Below are 23,418 nucleotides of genomic sequence, written 5' to 3'. Positions count from 1 at the left end.
CTCTGGGCACATGGCAGGAGGAGAAGTGATTCCACATTTCTTACAGTGTCTGACTCTACAGCTCAACCTTTTTTCCCTTTGGGGAATGTTGATGCGCAGTTTGCAAATCAGACCCAGATTTTGGGTCCTCCTGTAACATGCCCAGTCTTTGTCATTGCTGCTGGGAGCATACAAGGAGCTGAGGGCAGATCGAACACAGCAAATCTTATTTTCTTAAGTTTGTTAATGCTTGCTGCTTCCCTTGCTAAGCCCCTAATGGAGCTGTGAGAACCCAGGAGCAGAGATTAATTTAGTGTCCAGGTACTATCTCATGCCTGGAGGGATTTCCGTAGAGCTGCACAAGAAAACAGATGTAAGCTTGTAATAATCTCCAAACAAGAGACAAACTCATTAAAATATGAACAGCCCTTGTGCTGAGATGATAAGGGCTCTGCCAGGTAACGAGAGAGATCACAACAGTATTTCTAGGTTTAGTTCTTTTTGCAGGCAGTTAAACTGGAGCTGGGATTGGGAAGATGCAGAATGCCTCGATCACATCATGTGGATGAGTTGGATATTAGGAAAAACTTCATCTCAGGAAGAGCGGTGATGCACTGGCACAGGCTGCCCAGGGAGGTGGGGGAGTCACTGTCTTGGAGGTGTTCAAGAACCATGGAGACGTGGCACTGAGGGACATGGTCAGTGGGGAGGCGCTGGCGTTGGGACTTGGTGATCTTAGAGGTCCTTTCTAACCTTAATAATTCTGTGATCTCAGCTGAAAAGCCACGTTCTTCTGCTTCATCCTTCAAGGTGCTGCTGCGAAATACCAGGCAGCCCTAAAGCCCAGCCGCAATCTTGCTGCTTTGAGCTCTCTCAAAGTAGTAGATTCCAAGCTTTTCGAGGACGTTCCTGCCCCTTCCATGGCCGACGAGAGCGGGCTGCTGCTGGGCTCTCCCAGGAACGGGCTGGCTGTGGCTTGCTGGAATTCCTCTGGCAGTGACCTGTTCCTGCTCGCTCTTTCCTAGGTACCTCACAGCTCCTCTGTCACAGCCTGTGAAAAGGCGGAAGCGGGGATGGACAGGGGCCAGGTGACTTGTCCCAGCCAGGTGCCAAGAGCCCGCTGGCAGCTGGGTGGGCACCCTGCCCTCCCGCTTCCCTTGCAGCGGCTCCGGTCCAGCGGAGAGGCGAGTTCCGTGTGCACACGCTTCGGAAAGGGCTCTGGCAAGGTTTGCTCTGAAAAGGTGCAGTATAAAATGTAAAGTCGTGTTGTCAGCCAAGTCGAAGTCAGAGCCTGTGATGTTGCTGTTGACTGCTGGGGGCAAATCAGTGATCTTCTTCCAGCACTAGCGAGCAGCAGGCTGTTTATAACCCTCCATTCCGCACTGTTATTTAACATATGTAAGGGCCTGACATGGTTTATATTCGGTAGTTGTGGTTTCCAAGCAGTATTGCATTTCTTCAAAATGAAGATACATAATATTTTAAAACTATTTTTAAAACCGGTCACAAATCTGCAATCTTTTACGTCATTCCTCCTTCCTCCTATCAAGCCTAAACCATAACACGCGGTCGCAGAAGATCAGCAAATCCACGCGTGCAAGCTCAGCTGCAAGAAAGCCTGCATGCTAACACAGAGGAAAGCTCAAAGCTGCAATTCAGCCAGATCGGTACGAGCCATGTTTAAGGTTTCAAAGACATCCGGGATGTATTCCGCTGTTTGGAGTTGTGGGTACCAGAGCACTGCAGGCAGGGAAGGAGAATCTAAGAACTGAGCCGCACCATGAGCTATTTATTCAACAATCTGCCTCGGCAAGTGTAACAAAACGAAAAGGCTTCCTGCCTCTGGGAGTCCAGCACAGCAGCAACCTGATCATGTATCATCCTAAAATCTCATCACTGCCTTCCCCTGCCAAGGCTGAGCCCGTCCGCTCCTAAAGCGAGTCACAAGACAACTGGATCTCTCGTCCCAATTTTTAACCTATACCTCCACACTGCAGCGTCAGCTGGGGCAGGGAAAAGCTTTAGAAATCATCCTGCAAGCCGCTCCCTAGAAACGTCTGGCTTCTGTGAACCATGTCAGCTCTCACAGAGCTCTATTCTCTCCCTTGTGCAGCAGTTTTGCATAAATCAGACTTTCCAGTTTCCCAGCGTGATGGACTCGTGGCTTTGCTGGGTTAATCGTGTCCAGTTCAGTGCTGGAATTGGAGCTGTCCATACCAAAGCAGTAAGTTTTAAAGGCAGAAACCAACACCATATTTTACAGAGACAGTAAAGTTCTCAAAATTAGTTATTTATTCCAACAATATTAAAAGGAGACGCACAACTTTCTCAGTCATTTTTCCATTCGTATTGTTTTGTCTTGTACTTTTTTAAACCCATGAGCCCAATCCTTAATATCTCTATGGAAAAGATGGAGGAAGAAGAGGGCAGGGATAAGGATCAGCCTCCAGAGCACCCACACCACTCACCCTCTGCAGAGCTTACTGGGTTTGTTGCTGGGATGCTTTTTTTAAATAGATTCTGGAAGTAAATAAAAATATCTGCAGGAGTCTGTATCGGCTTGTGAAGGAGACCCAGACAATGCACAAAGAGCCAGTAAATTCTAAGAGTGTAGAACAGGAGAAGGGATTAAGCCTGGTGATTAAATTAGGTGACGCATGAATACGTTCCAATGCACAACATCACTCAAGCACTGGACAAAACATATGGCAACAATGGAAAGCACTGCCCACGAGGTCACCTTTAATATGATTAGCCATGGACGCTCGGAATGAGCTCTCCGAGCACCAGCGCGCTAACCCTGAAAGCCTTTGAGGCTGCGAGCCCTGTGCCGACGGCTGCTGTGTGCTAAGCCATGTGCCCAAGGCCATTGAAAGGGGACAAAACCCAGGAGCCCGGCAGGAGGGGAGCGCGCTGAGAGCGGCTTTGTTCCCGTCCCGCACGGCACCGGTGGGAGCCGTCCCCAGGGTGCCCGTGTGGCAGCTGGGTCACCTCGTGGGCTCCCCTGTTCCGCTTGGACTTTTCAACTCGGCTGGCCTGCATTCACCGGCACGGCTCGTCTCTTTGAAGAGGGAGAAAGCGCCTCATCCATCACTGACACCAAGGGAGTTAATTCACTTCTTTACAACTGGAAAGGCTTTTGCTGCGAGCAGGAGGGAGCGCAGGAAGAGTAATGAAATCCAAAAGGGAGCCAAATGATGCTTTCCTCTGAGAGAAGCCAGCGCTGGCAGCACTTGCTGCTGGCACGGCCGGCGGTGGGTGAAAGGAGACTCTTTTGTGGTATGCCATTAGTTACTTCCAAGGCCTCGGTTCATGTTTACCACAGCCACTGTGTTACTTCACTTGGTATTTTTTTCCAGTCCTGTTGATTGTACTGCAGAATTGACTAAAAGTTCATTTGGAAGCCTCGCTCACAGAAAGCAGAAACAAATTGCTTTTCGAATGGACTAATTTTTTTCTTCCCTAAATCAAGCCTCACACTTCTTTCCATCAACCCAACCTAGGGCTGAAATCCCTACTTACAGCTGAAGGGCAGAGACCCCTGTCTGGCTGTGACCACAGCAGCTGGGTGAAAAAAACACAGTTGCCACCACAACAGAACAAGAGATGACGGTCCTGCTCCAGGACAGGTTCAGGTTGGATATTAGGAGAAATGTCTGCTCAGAAAGAGTGGTGGTGCACTGGTATAGGCTGCCCAGGGAGATGGGGCAGTGACCATCCCAATCACCACTCAAGAACCATGGAGATGTGGGCATGGTGGGGATGGGTTGGGGTCGGACTTGGTAATCTTAGAGATCTTTTCCAACCTTAACGATTCTGTGATTCTAATTATCTGTGGGGAGCTCAAGGTGACTTGCTTGGCCTGCATAAAAGAGCATCTCACACCCCAGCATTCCCCAGCACAGTGCAGCACTGCAGCTAGGTGCAGTAACGCATATTACAACAGCCAGCAGGTTGTCTTGTTGACTGCAATGAACATAAATGTTGGACGAGATTCAAGATAACCTCGTGTGAGTCACCCTGCTTGATGAGTGGGCTAAAGTCAGGTGAGCCCTGCAGACTGCTGAACTCTTCCCCAGTGGACCTTGGCTCATTAAGTGTCTGCAGGCCTTTGGTGTTTCAGATTCCAGGCAATGACTAATCAGGGACACGTGAGGGAAGGGTCCAGGGGCAAATTTCTTCCATGTCTCTTGTAGATGGCTGCATGGCTGAAAGTCATGGACATATCTCCTGAAGGAAACACCTCCTACAGGCCCCAGCAGCTACAAAGCAATGACAAATGTGGCTCAGAACCGTTGCCAGCTGAGCTCCTCCTGTCGCCAAGGAAAGGAAAGAATCTTCTCCTAAAGCTCTTTCCAGATTTACATTTCCAGGATGCCATAGCTGCAGGCATCGGCATCCAGGCATAGCACATTCCAGGCATCGGCACACAGTCACAGCTGACATTCAGCAAGCTGTGAAATGTCTGTCCTCTCATAGATCTCTCTAAGAGATCTAACAGAGGAGGATCACATGGACTTTGACAAGACCTGTCAGCGCTGAAGATCAAACCTCCTCCCTGTCAGACAAAGCAGACTGCGCACAACACTGTAGGGAACCAGCTTTAGTGGGGGGTTGGACTTGATGATCCCCAGAGGTCCCTTCCAATCCCTACAGATCTATGATTCATATGTTAGTGCTCAAAAATATCTGGGGTGGCACTTCCATAAAGGAGGGCAAAGTTTTTCTTTTGGGCAAACAAAAAATGCCCTCCTCTAACATAAAGCAACAAGTGAAGTATTAACGATGGTTGGGTGATATACCTGTGGTAGCACCCGTTTGATGGCACTTTTTATCAAGCCTTCCCCCTTGGAGTTGTATTTTGTACCCATCACTATGTTACCAGTATTGCAAATATTACTCTAGAAAACACTGCTTCTCAGTGCTCAGTCCAAAGCAAGCTACAAACAGCAAGAGCAAGGATAAACCAGGCCCAACAGCATACCAAGCCAAAACTGTGCAAAAAAATCCAAAACCACTAAACCAAATAATTTGGTTGTAAGAGCTGCCTTTTCTTCAACAATTTTCCTGAAGGGCTGAAGCCCAGATGGTGTTACTGAGTCCAGATGGTGTTAGTGTGCCCAGTCACTTGGGGGCTGGGTAAGTCCCCTCTTTGCTGCAATGCCCAACTGCAGCTGGGAGCCTTCAGCTCAAGGGAAGGAAGGTTATCCGGCAGCTTCCTTGGTGGAGCAGCCATTTCTCCCTACAAAACAAGCAGAGCAGGGAAGGTTTAACACAACTCCACCTGCTGAATTTCTTCACCCCAAGAAGCCTGTACATCATGGGAGCACACCACATGGACATCAACTGTTTTTGTGCTGCATCCAATCTGGGGAGACTCCATTCAGACACCAGATTTCCATCTGGCCTCTCTCAGCATTCAATGCCTTCGAGATGTTCAAGGCTTCAAGATACTGAAGACTACCAAGTTTTCACAAAGCGTGGAAGACGTTATAGTGGCAGAAACCACTCTTCCCTGTGATGGTCCTGTGTCAGTCGGATGTTCATCTCACAGGTTCCATGCTGTTTTGCATTCTTTGAACAGAAGACTCATCTGTCTGCTGCCTCAACAAGCTGCAATACCATCATGCTTATGACCCTTAAACCGATTTCAAGGAACCTTTACAAATGCTTGAGAATCTGAAGAGATGATCATAATGTACAAAGAATCCAACGTTGGTCCTCTGAGTAAAAGCAGTCTGACAGCAGAACTACTTGCCACCATGGACTACAGATCCATCATCGTGGCTGCCTCTCGCTCTCACCATTAACTCTCTACCTTAGTTAACCACCTATCTGTTGCCTATTGACTTACTTTAAAAAAGAAACAAAAAAACACCAACAACAAAAGCCCTAAAGAGCAAGGCAGTGTGAGCACAGTTTAAAGACTATCAACCATCACTTTCAGTAATGTTTGAAAATAATAAAAAACAGAGAGTTGAAGTGAAAATTCAAAACCTCAAAGTAATTTCAACCATACCATACATGAGAAGGGAAAAGTTTATACATGATGCAACAGAAAAAATGACTCACTTTTCTAAATGCCAAAGCCTGGTTTAGTTCATTCTCTCTTCTATACCTGCTAAACACATCACTGAGAGAAACCATTTAATAAATGGCATCTTTTAAATCCCATTTTAGCCACTTAAGCATTTTATTTCCTAGTATTGTGGGTGAGCTCCTACCCTAACATGCTAATTAAAAGCAAAGCGCTAGCTGCATCAATGGAGCTCTCTCAGAAAAGAAAGGAGAGTCTTGAGATTAAAACAGAGACCTTGAAATTGAGGTGAAACTGCAGCCATCAAGCTAATGCAAAACCTCCTGTTGATGCATGGGAGTGAGAATGTCTCTGTCAGAGGGCTGATCCCAGCATTGCCACAGGACACCCAATAAGCTGCAGCTCTGCAGTCCCCAAGAAAAGCCAGATCAGAGGGATCAAATCCCATGATGCAAATAGTTTATTTCAATTGTCAAGGAAGGCACAAATCACAATTTGTTTCACTCAGGCTAGGCTGGCTTTTAAAACAAACAAACAAACGTGACTGCTTGGTAAGTCTGTACTTCTGAGACAGGAACAAGTTTTTCAATTCTAGTTAAAGGAGTCACCCACAAAAACCTTGCATGGTGATTTTGCATGGTTGGTTTCTTCCAGATGTCTGAAGTCTCTCAAACCACTCTAGCCTAGCAAACCCCTGAGACTACTTTCTCGCCACCACTTCATTTTCAAGTGACCATCAATTTAACAGAAACCCATCACGGACCGGCAATGGACTGCAACTGATTCTGTTGGTAATAAATTGGCACAAAATTGGCAATAAATCTGCTACCATCCCAGATCCAAACCAGAAAATACCTTCAGAGGGCATAGTTTAATACTATCATCAAGTTTTCAGATGTTGACAATGCAACTTATGAATATGTATATCTGGGGAGGAATCAATAGCTGTGTCTGGAGATGGGAACAGGCAGCACCAAGGCATCACGCTGCCTCTTTTACAACCCAGCAAAGCACCACACAAAGGAGTGCATGCAGGAAAGAGGTCTTTACAAAATATGAAGTACTGATAAATCTTAAAAACAAAGTGCAAAGTGGACAAACAATCTCAACTAGGAAGTTATGTTTCACTGTCCCATTTTACACAATTACATATTCAGGGGAAAACTACACTCTGAATTGCACTCATATGCTAGAAGAACTTCCTTATTACCACAGGAAGATGCAGAGAAGTGCAAGATAAATGATCTAGATTACTAAAGACAGATTCTCAGTCACTTGCTTTCAAAACAAAAGCAATGGGTTGCTCAACAAAATGCACTCCCAATGAATCACTGCAAACTTTAGCAGGGCATATCATTCCAGGAGACATGGGCTTGGAGTTGGAAAGTTTAAAGACAAACCCAAAAATGGATTTGAGCAGCACTGGCTTCTTCAAATCAGGCAAAATGGGCTCCATTCTCAGCTCTGCTGCTGGGATTTTGCCTAAAACTCTTGTAGTCTCATTTCAGAGGGCCCTGGAAAGCACAGGTGCTCTCTGAGCTCCTTTGTATTCCAGCATTCATATGTTACATGAGAAAAGATAAAGTGCCCCAGAGCTCAGGAGAAATGATCATGCCCACAGACACTTGATAAAGTGAGCTGTGGTCATGGAAACAAAGAATTCTTCCCCCCCACCCCCCATTCTCACTTGGGAACTGAAATGAGGAATCACAGAACTGCAACGTCTGAATCTTTCAACTCCTTCCAAACGTCTTTTGTCATTATACAATTAGCCTTTCTTCCATTTACTGCTAGGTGGAACAGAACTGGCTCTGACAAAGAGCTGCTACATCTTCACCTACGGCAGACGGATCACATTTGAACTTATATCACTCAACACACACTGACTCCATCTAAACAGAATGATGGATTAGCCATGCAGTCAGCAATAATTAATACCTGAAAAAAAAACCCTTGTCAAGTTCAAATATGTGACAAATGCAATCTGAAGCAACAGAGGACTTTCTGATGACGTCTGTTCATCTCTGGGTAAGAAAAACACCAACAATCAACTGGAAAGCAAGACACACCAAGAGCAAGGACTGCTTCCTCAATAAGAAATGCAAAATCAGAATTTTGTTCTAACACTCAGCCCACATGCAGCACTACACAAACATTTAGAACCAGTTTGTCTGTTCTGAACCTCTTGAAGTACAACCAGCAGAAGCCTCTTCTCTTCCCACTAACCTGAAAAATAGCACTGAGAGCTAGATGAAGCACCGAATCCTCTGCTCACCCCTAGCTAACAGCTTCATGTCTGAGCCATATCCCTTCACACCAAGGCAGCACCTACAACAGATGCCCTCTCCCTCATCTACAGACACTCAGCGCTGTCTGAAGTCCCCAAGAGCGACTCACCCCAGGCTGCTGACCCACCTGTGACTGGACAGTCCAGGAACACAAGAGGTGTCTCCATGTGCGAACTTTGCAGGAGCTTCTGGTACATGGTAGATTTAATACAGCTAGGAGGTCAAGATGTGTTTATTACAAAAAACCACTTGCACATGACCAGAGAATGTGAATACATCAGTTAGAAGCTGGAATACTCCAATAAGAATAGCAGAAGTTGTAACGCGCTCTAGCTCCACAGGTGGTGAATCAGTGCTGGAGCACCACTGTGTGAGGAGCTCTTTCCTGGATGTGTTTGCCCGGACATCTGGCTGCAGTGGCTCCCAGCACAATGCTCTACAGCCCAGTCCTACACTCCAGTGTCCCGCTCCCTGCTCCTGCTGGAGCCAACTTGGCCACTTGCTCTTGCTGTGACACAGCTGCTCAGCTCCAGAAGAACGATCAGGGAACGGCAGGACATGTGTGAGGACATCAATCCTACTCACACTCCCGGGTACATTTTGTTAAAATCCCGGGGTAAACGACCCTCCATGATTAGATTCTGAAGGCTTTCTACTCAAAATCCCAACTTCAACAAAATATTGTAATGCCTACTGGCAATGCAAACTTCTCCACGCACACAGAAAGCTGCTCAGCCCACACAGACCCAGCTCCATAACATGACCTCACAATGCCTCCAGTGTGTGTGCAAACTGCCTGACCTGAGCTGCTGGCTGCTCCTGACAGCGATGGCATTTCCTACTGGCCTGCAAAGGACCACTTTCCCTGTGGTATCGTAGGAAAGGCATTTTGAAAATCCTTCCTACTTCACTAACTCACCTTTGCAAATGCATTTTGATTACTCCTGCAGGGAAGAGCAGCAGCTCCCAGAAGACAGCTATGGCCTTCGATGCTCATTTTGATGTATTAACTGGGGCTATGCAAAAGACTATTAAAATCCCAAAGGAAATTAATCTCCAAATACATCCAACATCCCCCCAGCTGCCTAATGTATCACACAGTATAAGCAACTGTCCATAATGATTGCACAGCACCTGCTGTCCCCATTCTGGGTATCAGCAACGTCTCTTTAACCAGACATCAAAGAAAAGCATTAGACAATGGCAGAATTGTGATAGGAAGTGAATAGTGAAAGCCCCTTGTCAGTCTGCATTTCCATTTATCTCACAGCACTGTACGCACAGCCCATCCTGCCTCATCACACCATTCACAACACTCATACACACCATTGCTGTAGCAGCATCTTTAGGAGGCATCATGGCAATTCCTGCGATTTTATAAATGAGCCTTTTGCTTTTTCTCCCAAGCCAACCCATGTGGCTGTGTACACACCTCAGCCTATCCCAAGGAAACTGAATACGAGAGGAATTTGGTACCCACTGTCCAATGTTCCCACCAGAACCAAGCACAGTCTCAAGCCAAAGCACCTCCTGTTCTTATACAGATATTCTGCACTCAGTGCACAATGGCTGCTTAACTGGCTGTCCTCACAGAAACATTTACTACCTCCACGCAGCAAAAAGACTACATGATCTGAATGCTTACCTTACAAACACAAAGTAGAAAATACGACAAAATGTCTAATGATTATTTCTAGTTACTACTCATATTAGAATAGTTCAGTGGTGATGGTAATTAATCCCTGACTTTGAGACTTCCAAGCTAACAGCATTTAGCAGCAGTTAACTCTTTAAAAATGTGTTTCTGTCCCATCCCAGCAGCCACAAAATCCCAATTTCCCAACATACAAGATCACATCCTGCACATACAATGTGCCTCCTCCTCACCTTCTATGTGTTTGGCTTCTCAGAACTGCTTGAATCAAGCAGAATCTATTCTGAGAGGTTCAAAAGCTATACAGATGTGGTGAGTTGATGCAGTACAGAATACAACTGGGAGCTTTGGTGCTGGCATGCTGCTAGCACACATTCCTGTACTGGGGGTCACACATTTCCTGCAGCAGCAACACTTTTACGTTTGGAGTCTCACCAATTCTAATTAAACACGGCTATTCTTCAAGATCACTTATTTCCTTATCCCCAGCAGCCACTGCATAGAACACCAGCAAGGTCTCCAGCATGGTGCAGAGGTACACCACCACAATTTTTACTGTTACTCAAAACAATAAGAAACCCATAGGGAAAAGCAATGCTTGCTCAGATGAGGTGACACTGACCCAGCACACAGCCCAGAACAAGCAGAAGCCAGACCACTTCACTACCAGTTCAGTCCTTGCATTTGCATAACAGTCTCATATTTGCCATCTTTATCCTTCTTTCTTTCTTTTTTCACATTCACTTGCAAAGCTGAACACCTTTGTGCAGAAAACAAGGAGAAAAGCTATTCTATCAAACAACTGAAAGCCACCAACAAAATAATGTGCAATGCAAATGTGCTTTGGGTTCTTCACACAACGAACTTTGGTCAAAGCCAACATTTTGAGCACACAGGTCTAAGTGCATTGGCAAAGGCAGAATCACCGGCACAACCACCTCTCACAGCTCACACAGTTGTCATAGAGACAGATCAGCATCTCGGGGCATTCTCATTTTAAATACGCACTGAAATCCCTTTGAACCTGTCTCTTTGTGGGCATCTGTCCTTGTGATTCATTTATAAACTGCCGAAGCCAAAAAGAGAACCATTTATCAGCAGGTCTCCTCTAGGCAGGCTTGAGCTAAGGAGCTTTTCTATAAACTTGATGGTTCTTTTTTAACAGCAAGTTTCTATCTGATTCTCTGGCTAGTGTTTCTAAAAGCTGTGGTTTGGGGAAGTGATCCAGCTTGAAAGTAACGCGGCCAGGAAAAAAAGAAAAGTTGTGAGGAGTGCTCACTTTGGTTTTTAAACCAGGTCAAATCCCTGCTCCACTTTTATAGCACGAGTGCACTGAGAGCTGCAAGAGGACAGCAGAGGGGTGGCACTTTGTGCTTTGGGGCAGGAGGGAGGCAAGGAGCAGACGATGCCATAAATACCCAAATACTTTGGCTCAAAGCCACAGCATAAAGCAAGTCCTGCCTTTACATCTCAAAGCTGCAGCTCCAAAGGAGAAAGAAAAGAAATACCTTCATCTCTGCTTGCATGGACAAAGTTTTGTAAGCTCCTTAGCTGCTGAAGATGCAAAGACTTTAAACCTTTAAAAATCAGTGCTCAGCTGCCTTCTGGAGCTAGCAAGCCAGCATATACGCTATATAACTATATGCTAGGGAAAAAGCCCCAGAAGAGGACTACGGGAACAGCACAATCCCAAAGAGCATCAGATATGTGGCTCAGGTTGCACAGAAGGTCCTCAGACTCAAGGTCCAATGGAGGTGGACTCCCCTCTTAAAGACTTTTGAAAGGAAACAAGGGAAAAAAAAAAGAGTGGCAGGTCTGCAGGTTGCCATGACCAGGACCAAACTGGAGCAGGAATTCAAAATTTCACAACCCTATAGTGATACTGCATTGACAAATCCTTAGCTTTCAAGACTGCATCTGTAATTTTTCTCAAGGTTTGCTGACTGATTCAGATGTGCTGTTCCCACATTATCCAAAAAAATATTCTTCAACTGTTGAGCTACAGAGATTCCTGCTTCTAAAACTACTGCTGAAGGAGAGCTATGGGAAAGCAAATGCTGCTCTCACATTAGGTCACAAAAATGCGGTAGCAATGTTCAGACAGGAAACTTTCCCCTCATCACAACATGAAATCATTAAGGTTGGAAAATACCACAAAGATCTCAAAGTCCAAATGTCAACCCATCCCCATCATGCCCACTGACCACGTGCCTCAGTGCCACAACTCCTCAGCCCTTCAACTCCTCCAGGGATGGTGACTCCCCCATCTCCTGGGCAGCCTGTGTCGCTGCACCATCACTATTTCTGGGATGAAACTTTTCCTAATACCCAACGTGAACTGCTTCAAAAGAGAGATGTTCTCAGTTTTGGGGAATTGATCCCAAATTATATGGATGCTACAGGGGAAATAAATATCATCGCTAAGGGGAAACTGAGGCAGGCAGGGAGAGCACCAGCCCAAGGCCACCATGGCCAATGGCAAAGCAGGAAGGGAGACTCTTCTCCTAATGATTTTCTTCATACCAACAGGAAGCACAAGAGCACGTCACGCTGAAAAATGGCAGGGTGGGAGTTAGGAAAAAAGCTCATCACTGTTCAGTAGGGAGTGACCCCTAGGCAGAACTCAAACATAACGCAATGTATAGGAAGAGGGCTCACATCCCTTGGAAAGAAAAAAGCACAGGAGTCACCCATGCCCAGCCACCCCCTCCCTTAATACTATGGGACGATCATTTCCTTTCCTCACATATTTATTTGGAATCAGATAATTCATTGCCCCTAGTTTCCTGCTGGAGTTTGTCTTCCATTGTTCAGGATTTACATTACTCAACAGGAAATCAGTGAGAGGTCCAGAGATTAGAAAGGTGCGTTTCCCATTCGGGCCCACCCCTGAGGCTGGAAGTCAGACCCAGATCAGAGCAGCATCCATGGGAACTCAAAGTGGGGAAACAAAGGGAGACGGCCTAATCTCATTCTACTCCTGGTTACAGACTGCTTTGTCCCACCACCATACACTGGACGTGTCCACATACACACCCCTCAAATACTGCTTTTATTCAGGCCTTACATTAACAGCTTTTCCCATGCGTTGAGCAGGACGTAGTTTATCAAATGTAGCTACCATGGCAGCACTTGAAAAGGGTGAGTACAGTGAGAGTATTCCTTGAACTAGAATACACTCCTTCTCAAGGACCATTACTTTCACCCTGACATTCTTGCCAGGGGAGACAGATTCTGTACAGTGTAAAATGCCGCTTGTGAAGTATAATTCAGTTCATCACACCACCCAGGAAGCAGGCTGACTGGGAATGAGCCCCTTTAGAAGTGGCTTTTAACCCAAATCTCACAAGTGATGCTTCAACACTTCCTCTTTCATGGCTCCTCCACAACAGCACAGAGCAAAACAAAGCACCGCCAATCTGTTACAGGGTATCACTGGAACAGGATGCTTCCCTGGCCAAATTCTCCCATTTAAAATGTCACAAGTCTTTTAAAACATATCCTGAGGTTAGTTTGATAACAGGTGCTAAAGTCAAGCACATAGGGTTTCTGTTCAGCACACTAAGCTTGTGTAATAACTTGTGTAATGCAAACTGCATTTTTCTAGCTCTCAGCATGGTTGGAAACAAAAGCCCAGCTTATTAGCCACTGCATGATAAATATCAATGAGGTGAACCTCTGTTCCTAAAAAGTTTTAAACAATCTCTGCAGGATTTCAAAATGAGAGTCTGATTTCCAAAAAATAGTTTAGGAACAGACTGCTTCTTTCAAGCAAAGGAGGACCCTGACCAAAAGCTCTTGTCTCCAGGCTTACTTGTGAGCTTCTAACCAATCCTTAAGGACCTTCAATGCATGCAGGCAAAACAGCCCTGCCACCACAACTCTTACACCAGAACATTCATCTTAAAGTATAACCCCCATCTCTGAAATTCAAAACACAGATGTCTCATCCTGTCTGTCCTGGAATGGTGAGACTGCATTGCCTCCTCTTTACAGCAGCTCCACCAGATTAAGCCATATGCTCTGCCAAGGAAGTTCACCGATTGCAGACACTGGCTGCTCTCCCTCCCTACAATCAGATCATGCTTTCTCACAACTGGAGACAATTCTACAGCCCTGAATAAAATGGAAGAATTGCAACATACCTCTTACATACAATAGTCCTGTTTATACGTCTCGGTATGCTAGCTTCTTTCTCAGCAATACAATTATGTTGACTCATGCTCCTTTTGCAATATGAAACAATAGAGCTTCCTTATATCAAGAGATGACTTTGTTTCCTGGTCGGGAAGGCCACTGGGTTCTATAAATTACAGGAATCTCCTATCCACAAAACCTGTCCGCAGCCACCTCAGAGCAGCAGAACCTCAAATGCAGAGTATTTTTGCTGTAGTAATCTAAAATAACTGGATCCACTTGTTGTGTGTGTCATTTCTGTTTTACAACCAATACAAGGCTACTTAAATTGTCCCAGACACAAAACCTCCTCACTCTCATTTCTTCCCTCTGAACCACACTCACTTATAAACATTAGCTTAGATAACATTCTAGTCATTTTCCCTCTCAGAGAACTGCTATGAAAGAGTGGAAAACACAAGTACTGCAAGCACCACAATAAATGTGGAGGATAACTGTTCACAGTGTGATGTGCACTATGGATATCCAAACGACACTGCTGTGATCGGTTTTGCTGCACCAGTTACTTGCCAAGTTTGCTATAGTTTCAGGATTCTGAAAAATACTGGAAGATGGACCACTCCTCAAAACACAGCTTTTTATTTGTTTCCTTTCATCCTACCTGGTGCTTTTGGTGCACGTTTTTATATTTTGACACCATTTTGATACCATTTTTCAGACGCCATTAGCACACCACCTCACCTTCCTGTTCCAGCCCACCTTTCCCTTGGAGTTGTTATTCTATCAGGAAATTCTAAAGGAATACAGCAGCAAATCCCACCTGGTCGAGGCGCAGAGCACCGTCGATGAAGCGCTGCTTGCGGAGATGCTGGGCGATGCGATGCAGATTCAGCACAGCTTGCTGGATCTCGGCTACTGAGTGCTGAGGGGAGATAGGGGGCAGTTCTTCAGGTGAGAACACCTTCGCGGGGTTTTCTATCATGCTCTGTGCGTGGTCGTAGCTCAGCTTTGCGCAGGAGCAGATGACTGTCCGCCCAAACCATTCGTCAAGGATCTGCAACACAGGAAAGTATAGGCAGATCTAAAGGCTTCCACTGCACAAAAGCTTGAGAAGTTGTACCAACAGTGAAAAGAATGACAACAGACCTCGCCACTAATTTTCATTGCTGAGTAAAGATCTTCTCATACTGAAGCAATCAGAAGGCTCTTCAGATTCTCTAGCAATGTGTATAGGCATGATAAAGTCCTTCTCTCACACTGGAAATGGCCTCAGTCTTCTCCCCCTACCTGGATTCCCTCTTTGATAAAGAACTACACCAGAAACCAGCTAGCAGACTCAAAGTTCAATAAATGCAGGGGTGGCAACAGACAGAGATACCTGCACATGCAAAGAAGGATCTCTTATCTGAAAACAGAAGATTGCCTGAAGATTGGGAACGAGGGGCTGGCCCTAAAGGACTGCTGTGTGGTCACATTCACACAAAGCTACAGGGACTGTAGCATCTGCCTGGCACTTGTGAAAGTGCATGAATAGGATTTTGGTGGGTCTGGAGGAAAGCTGGACTGTCACTGATCCCTTAGTTCTCCTAATAAGCTTATGGTGTGAGACCAAACTCAAGCCAGGAAGTGTTTTAAGCTCCCAGAATAATTTCAGAATCTAGAGGAAAATCATGGAAAAAATCACAAAATTTTAAGCAGAAGTCACTCCCATTTTAAGCTCCATACGAGAAAACCAGTGTGAAAGAAGCGATTCAGAATTATTCCTTAGTGCAGAAGGGATATATAAGAACTCAAAAGCTCATCTAACCAGTGAGAAGGTGCAGAGAAACAAAGGGCTGAATGCTCTTCAGAAAAGTCAAGAGCACTGGCAGGAGGAGGGCTCTGGAGAGGGATGCAGTCTGTGATCAACCATTCAAAGCACAAGTGCTCAGCGAATGAGTGGAGAATTGTAATTCTGTGTTAGGTACAAGTACCACCTTACCACTTCATCAGCACAAGAGAATAAGGTAAATCCTGTAAGTGACAGTGTCTGTGAAGCACAGCCATCTGTAAAACAGACTCTTCAAGGACATTGCTTTTTCTCTTAAAAAGAAAGGACTGAATCCCCAAGACACCTCTGCTGTCTCCCTCCCCGTGCCTCCTACCGTAAGTACAGTACAGCTCAGATCTCTGAAAGTCTCAGGACATTTAAGCTCATTTTCAATAAGAAAGTGTCCTGATGGACAGGATGCAGCAAGTGATACCTTGTGATGTGAAGTGCTCAGATCCTCAGCTCATGGTTATTGCGTGTGTGACCCCTACCTACACACAAGGACAAACAAAGGAAGAGAAAGGCACCAAGCTGGTCAGAAAGCTGCTGCAAAATTCCTGGCAGCACCTGCTCCATGCTCTGTTGCATCCCATTCAGTGTGGTTGGGCTTCTGGCAGTGATGAGGGATCCATATCTGGAAGGTCAGCAACATCTGATGACATCTGCCAGATACCCAAAATCTCCTGCTATTAAACAACGAAGGGTTGGGATATGGAAGAAGCTGATCTGCACTTTGAGACTGACTTTTGAAATTATTAGTTAGCTGGTAACAGTTACTTCAGACTTACAGTGCAGGGATGGTAGTCAGGCACCAAGAAGGTTCCTTGCTGAGAAAGGCTGAGCAGCCTTCACTTGAGCTGAGCACTTCTACAGAACCTCCAATTGCAATAGGCAACACTTTTCAACTTGCTGTTCAAACGCTTTCAGATGCTGCTCCTATTTCCTGTCAGCTGCTCCATCTCCTGCTATTAACTTCTGCACTTCCAGCTATTAACTTCTGCACCAAATGGCACTATCAGCTCATGTGTGCCAAACTCTCTGAGAAGGAGCACTTTCTCCAGTCCCTGGGCTAGCAGTGTGAGCCAGGTCTGAAGATACACGGCGCTTTTGGTCATTATTTCCAAGAACTTGCTCTGTTCCTAGCAGGAGGCAATGAACCGGATTTCCACTTTGCTGCCTGAACTTGAAGCTTTCAACAAAATCTTATTTTTCTGCTTGCTTAGATGAGGCCAAATATTTCAGAGCTCCACTCACTTCCTTGTAAGATGAGAGATGCAGCATATTGAGCCCCAGGAACAGAACAAGAATGTCAGATCTCAGGCTACATTCAGATTGTGCTGCAAACATCAGCAGACAGTAACAAAAAGAAGAGTTCCATCGTTTGTTTGTAATATAATATATAAAGAAAGATGTAATATCTTTCTGGTGACTGCAAACAGGTTCCAAACAGGAACGTGCCACGCTGTTCCTAAAAACGCCCAGCTCTGCATCTGAACAACAGCACAGGCTCAGCAATACAGCTAATGCCTTTGCCCTTGGAAAGTCATCCCAGACACATCACACCACACTGTCCCACTGGAGTCCACAGAGCTACATGGAGTACTGCTCAGGCAAAATTTTGTTACACTCCTGGTGTTACACTCCTGATGACAACTCCAGAATGCAAAAGCTGAGCCTGGCATTACTTTTCTATAAGAAACAATAAACAAAAATTCTACCAACTTAACAGCTGCATTCAGGAGAGGAACCTGCTGTCTTTTCCCTGGGAGATGCACAGGCTCTGGACTTACTTGCTTTGGAGCACTGACAGTGGGAGCTCAGAGGGGAAATGCAGGAGATCTATTCTGTCCCACCTCAGAGACAAGCTCCTCTTCGCATCAAATGACTTCAGCCAAGGCTGCCATCCCTGCAAAGCCTCCAAGGAGAAACCCGGCTGCTCAGACACCTGCATGCAGTCTGCTTCCCCAGGTCATGTCCCAGAGCACTGCTTCTGCTGGGATCAGTCACCTCCATAGGCAAAGCTTGGTGCTGCGATCCTCCTACCTCCTTACTGGCCATACAGGATCAGTACAAATGCTATTTGAAAAGCAAATAGTGGGCACATTGCAGGGAATAAGAGACAGAATTTAATTAAAAGCTTATTTTAATTAAGACTTGACTATTAGCTGTCCAAAGAGCACTCAGAGTCAATAAAAGCCCCACCAAGTAGCAACAATTAGAAGGTCCCAGGAGTAATCATGCTGCCGCTACAGGAAGCGGAATCTTTTTCATGGTGAACAAATAAAATCCACTTCAGTGCCAGAGCTGGAGAGACACAGATACAGGACTGAAACCACATTTTGTTAAAGCATAAAAGAAGACTCAGTATCCATTAGGACAGCATGGACCCAACGATCACCACAGAGGAGACTGCCGGGCTGTTACTAAGATTGTAGGAGAGGGAGAGAAATCAAGAGAGTTGAAGGCAGCTTGCTGCAAAGCTGATCTCCAGGAATAATACAGCACGTAGAGGATGGAGCTGTGCCTTTGCTGAAGAGCTATCACACTCTACATGTATCAATGTAATTTGCAGCACAGATGAGGAATAAAAGACTCTGTTTACCAGGGAGACCACAGAGGGATCCTTATCCACCACAGAGCACAACTGCCTGCAAGCACTATGCGGGGTTGGATTCAGGGAGAAACATCTTGTCCCAGACTATTAGCTGTGCCTGACTGCTGGAAATATGATATTAACTGTATGAGTGACCTGGCACGGAGCTGGAAATCCTCCATTTCTAACATTCATACAAATGCTCTTCCTTTTCCTACCACGTTGTGAAATTTTTGCAGTCATCAGTAAGACAAGATATAGGGACAGTCCTACATCCTCTGTTACTGCTCTCCAATAAGTCCCTTGCTATCCAGCTGGCAGTTATGGCGTGGCATTTTTACCACTCTGTTTGCAAGGTTAGGTTCTGGCCACTGAGGCAGGACTGCTGAGCAGGATGCCTGCTTTGCTGCTTGACCTACCTTGCCTCTTGGAGTCACCTTCCACATCACAGAGAACGTCAGCCGGTCTCGCATGGGATTGAGACTGCACAGCTCCTCACAGAGCAGCTTGGGAAGCATTGGGATCACCTAGAAGAGAAGAGGAAACTCAGTGCTGAAGAAGCATCGTGGTGTCAGTAAGAACCTGAAGAGCTTGGATTTGGGAACTGCACCTTTTGCTTTGCCACTAATGACTGCACCAGGCAAGTAATGCAAGTCTGAGGCTGCTTTCTGCAAAGCGTAAATGAAATTGTTCCCACACATCACAGGAGCGTGCACGGCTCTAATAAGGATTGAGCTGTGCTTTGCAGCACAGACAGGAATGCATAGATGTTGGTGAGATAAACAAAAGCACCTGTTCTGTGACTACTGAACACGGTGTTTGCAAACAGAAGGAGAACAATTACTATTTTCCTGTGTTAAGCTCTGCTTGAACAAAATGTCAGCCAACAGAAATTCCTGGCAGAGATGTTTTCGCTTGCGCTCTAATTCCTTACAACCAATCAATATTGCAGCTGTTGATCACTGAATTTCCAAACTACGTATTACTCACATGACTGCAGCAGCAAAGCAAAAGTGCAGAACGTATAATCGTGGAATCATTAAGGTTGGAAAAGACCTCTAAGATGGTCAACTCCAACCCCAACCCATTCCCACCATGCCCGTAACCACGTCCCTCAGTGCCACATCTCCACATTTCCTGAACAGCCCCAGGGATGGTGACTCCTTCACCTCCATGGGCAGCCTGTGCCAGTGCCTCATCACATATTCACACTATAGCAAAGCTGAGGAGCTCCAAGTCTTTCTGCCTTCCCTGAGTTATTTCCCAGGTGAAGCCAGAAGTAAACCTAAAATTTAGAAGCAGTTTAATGAAGCAAACCTAATTATTACAGCTCAACATTCTCATTTCTCTTCTCATTATTAACCTTTATAAGGAAGCAGTAAGTGCCCTCAAAGAAGAAGTACCTGCTTCTTGGTTCTACTCTGGGTGGTAAGGTGGGCTGGTACTTTCCAGACAAGCACGGAGAGAAATGCTCTACACAAGTTTGCCACAAAGATATTTCAGCTATTTAATTCACCTTACTTTTGACTGCTCTACTGTGCGCCACACAGCACAGGAACAGCAGCAACCCCAGCTCTTCCAAACTCTGTCACACTGACCTGGTGATTTCACAGACAACACTTTACATCTGGGTGTGAAGGAAACAACTGCTCTTCAACACAGAAGAAGAAAAAAAAGTCTCAGACGCCCATTTTCTCCTTAAGTGCACACAGTTGATATTTACCTTTTGCTTTGAAGAAAAGACTCCTAAAATATTTAATCACATTTGTGGTTTGGCACCGGGTGATGGCCATAAATCCATTCTAATTGCACTGTATATTAATGCCAAGAGGTTAACTGTACGGTCTCCAACTATCAAGGAGTCCCTTTCAACATGAATCAGCAGCGCCGGTTCAGCTGGGAGGTCACAGGGCACACATTATGATAAGCTGTTTCCCGCAACACAAAGGCTGTCAGCTCTGTTATTCCAGTTGTGCAAAGCACATTAACAATACTCATACATTCATAACTGACAGATTTGGTACGTGAGGGCTGCCATGCTGCCTGGAAGGGCCCACGCCACAGGGTTATAAATGTAGCCCAAGCGATGCCAGCCCGTAGCAGAAAGGAGAGAAAATAGCTTTCTAGACTATCGGAAATCCCTGCCTGTCTAGGATTGCCCATGACCTCCATGAGACCCCGAAGCTCAGGTCACAGTGAACAACGTGCTGGCAATTTAATAAAAGCTCCCAACCCTTTCCCATCCAAATTAAGGATGCTGTTACAAGCATCTGCCTCCATCTCTCCCCATTTGCCTTATGATTAATTTTTTGGCTCCCAGAGATGATGTTCTGTACTTACTGAATATCTTCATGCCTTTGCACATCCTCTCCCTTCACTTCTCCTGAGGCAACAACAGTCTGCTAGCAAAACGCCAACATGAAACATGAAAGCCCATCCACAAAGAACAGCCCGAGTGAAACAACAGGATGCGTGTTTTAAGTGTACTTGAGCAGGATTAATATCCAATTCAAGAGGCTATAATTCTACGGAAGGGCTTTCAATGATGTGAAACACAAGCAAAGCTTTAACTCAGATCATAATTACAGTGCTAAGTGCTCACCGAGAAATTAGCTATAACAAACCTACTGTTAAAAGGAGAAGCTCCAACCCACGTCACCCTTGTTTTGCAGGGGAGAAACTTCAGGCAAAGCAACTTAACCCAGGCAAGAAGTCTCCAAAGACAGCAAGAATTTCCTCTTCTGGCCTGATCCTCAGTGTGATTCAGTCACAGTCAAAAAGGATTCTTAGTAGTTGCAAGCCCAGCATTTAATGTACAAAGACATCACAATTGTGTCAAATTCAGAGAGTGAGATGTTATCCCAGGGGCTGCCCCGAAGGAACCGTTGCAATAGGATTATTTTCATCTCTTTCTGAAAGAGACGCAGGATGAGAGGAGACTTCCTTAAGCATGCCTGTAATGCCCATGGAAGTTTTACAAAATAGCAGGGTTGCATGGCATCACCTCAAAAAAGCTGGGAGCAGGGGGTGTGTAAAAGTAGCTGGACCTAGAAGTGCAGTTAGAGCAGTCCAGAAGGGCTAGGGAAAAAACTTTCACCAGGGAAATAAAGGACCCACAGCCCTCGGAAATCCTTTTTACTGAACATATCCTAGAATCAAGGGCTGTAGAAAGGCTTGTGCTGTCTGGTTTCCAAGCCCATCTCTCACTCAGACCAATAAAAGACATCATCTCTTCCCACCAGCCTAGCAGGACCCAAGGGACACGAAATGGGCACTTCTTCCAGCAAAAGGCTGATATCCACCAGGCTCACAGTTGCAAGTCTGCATTTCAAATCAGACCACATTCCTCTCTGTGTGAAATCTCCTTAGGCCCACTGCTGCTGTACCTGGCCGGAGCAGCAGAGCTCCAGCCCTGCCAGCCCCTCGCACAGCCAGGCAGGGGAAAAGCCAAAGTTGGACAAGGCACTGCAGGGGGTTTCCTACAGCACCGTCACCCTGGGCTTATAAAACACCTGGCCTTCTTACCATGGCCTGCAATGTACTTAACAGTTAGACCTCAGATGGAGGAGTCATTTCAGGCACAGAAACATCTATGCAACCTCCTGCTTGCAAGAGCCCTTTGGGCTGTTTTTTTTTTGTTTTTTGTTTTGTTTTTTTGTTTGTTTGTTTTTTGCTTTGCCTCTTAGGCTAGCAAAGCATTTCCAGCATCCAAGTGCGAATTTCCAGCCTTAGATTTGTTCCTTGGGAGCATAAATACTGGGGTGATAAAACTTCACATTGCCTCTGAAATCAGAACCATCTGCTGCAGCGACGACACTCACTGGCCAAGTGCAGAGCCCAGTAGCCAGGGCGGCTCTGCTCACTGGACTTGTGGAGCAGTTTTGCAAGGAACAGAGGAGGAAAAATCAATCAGACCAGCAGGGAATAGAGAACAAACTCCTCATTTTCAAAAGCCACACAGACAGTTTTGCTCGTCTCAAATAATCCCATTCTGCAACTGCCCTGCTGGTTGGTACAACCACTGTTGACTTCCCTGGGGTGACCTCATCTCTCCCATGGATCCTATGGGGAGGGACTGCATCAACCAGGAGCACCCACTCCAGCACCAGGAGGAGGGTGCCAAGGTCTAACAATGGGGCGGGCTCAGCAAGCCTATTGCTTACACACTAACAGACACTCAGAGGAAATAGGCAATTTGTTCATGAGCCAAGATTTCTGCTTAAGAGTTATATCAACACTTCCATGAATTCAGATTTTGAGCAACTCTTTGTTACTCAGCCTGAGATTATCAAAATATCAACACCCTGACAACCTGCTGGTGTCAGAAGTGAATGTCTCGAAGCCCTGGGACTCAGCACGGAGATAGACTTACAGATCACATCTTTGATCTCGAGTATAAAATAGTACCAATAAAATATTACACAGATTTATGGCTGACCTCTCATTCGAGCTGCTTCACACCTAAAATAACACTAAGGGATGTGCCAGAAAAGAGGAAACTGTTTAGGTTTTCTTGCTTCTTAAAATTTGATACACTCTTATTTCAAAAACTTTTGACTTTTATTAAATAGACCGCTAGCAATTACACAATAACTCCCCTTCTGGATACATGTCTCAGGAAAATTAAATATGTGGCTCACTTAACTTCTTTGGGAGGATTAGCATGGTGCTAACCTCTAGCAGAATCACAGCTGTCTTAGGAAACAATTCCATCAAAGGAAAGCATATTTTCTACAAGAGTCACACTACCATCTTGTTTTCAGACTGCTGGCTGCTTTCCTTTGCCCGTCCTCTTGCTCCTTTTCATCTACTGCAATTAAAATAGTGACCAACGTTGTGCTTTAACAATCTAACCTGGTTTGTACTCTTAAAATGCATTCTCTGCAAGGCAGTAGAGGGGGCAAAACACTATCCCTGGCT

At 45.5% G+C, this 23,418-nt stretch overlaps 1 protein-coding gene across 1 annotated transcript in view; it reads right to left on the bottom strand.

Annotated features, from left to right (window-relative positions):
* The window catches only part of DIS3L2 (DIS3 like 3'-5' exoribonuclease 2), a gene marked incomplete at both ends in the record, with an annotated part of 163,372 nt that overhangs the window by 37,235 nt on the left and 102,719 nt on the right, over positions 1 to 23,418 (bottom strand). Inside the window, 2 exons of the mRNA XM_079540028.1 lie at positions 14,916 to 15,149; positions 18,918 to 19,025. Of these exons, the coding sequence (XP_079396154.1) occupies positions 14,916 to 15,149; positions 18,918 to 19,025 (342 nt within the window). The remainder of the gene's footprint in view (positions 1 to 14,915; positions 15,150 to 18,917; positions 19,026 to 23,418) is intronic.

Source organism: Tetrao urogallus, assembly GCF_951394365.1.
Source record: "Tetrao urogallus genome assembly, chromosome: 9".
Classification (NCBI taxonomy): domain Eukaryota; kingdom Metazoa; phylum Chordata; class Aves; order Galliformes; family Phasianidae; genus Tetrao; species Tetrao urogallus.
The sequence above is the reverse complement of the archived record's forward strand: the minus strand, read 5'-3'. Positions and strand labels throughout refer to the sequence as shown.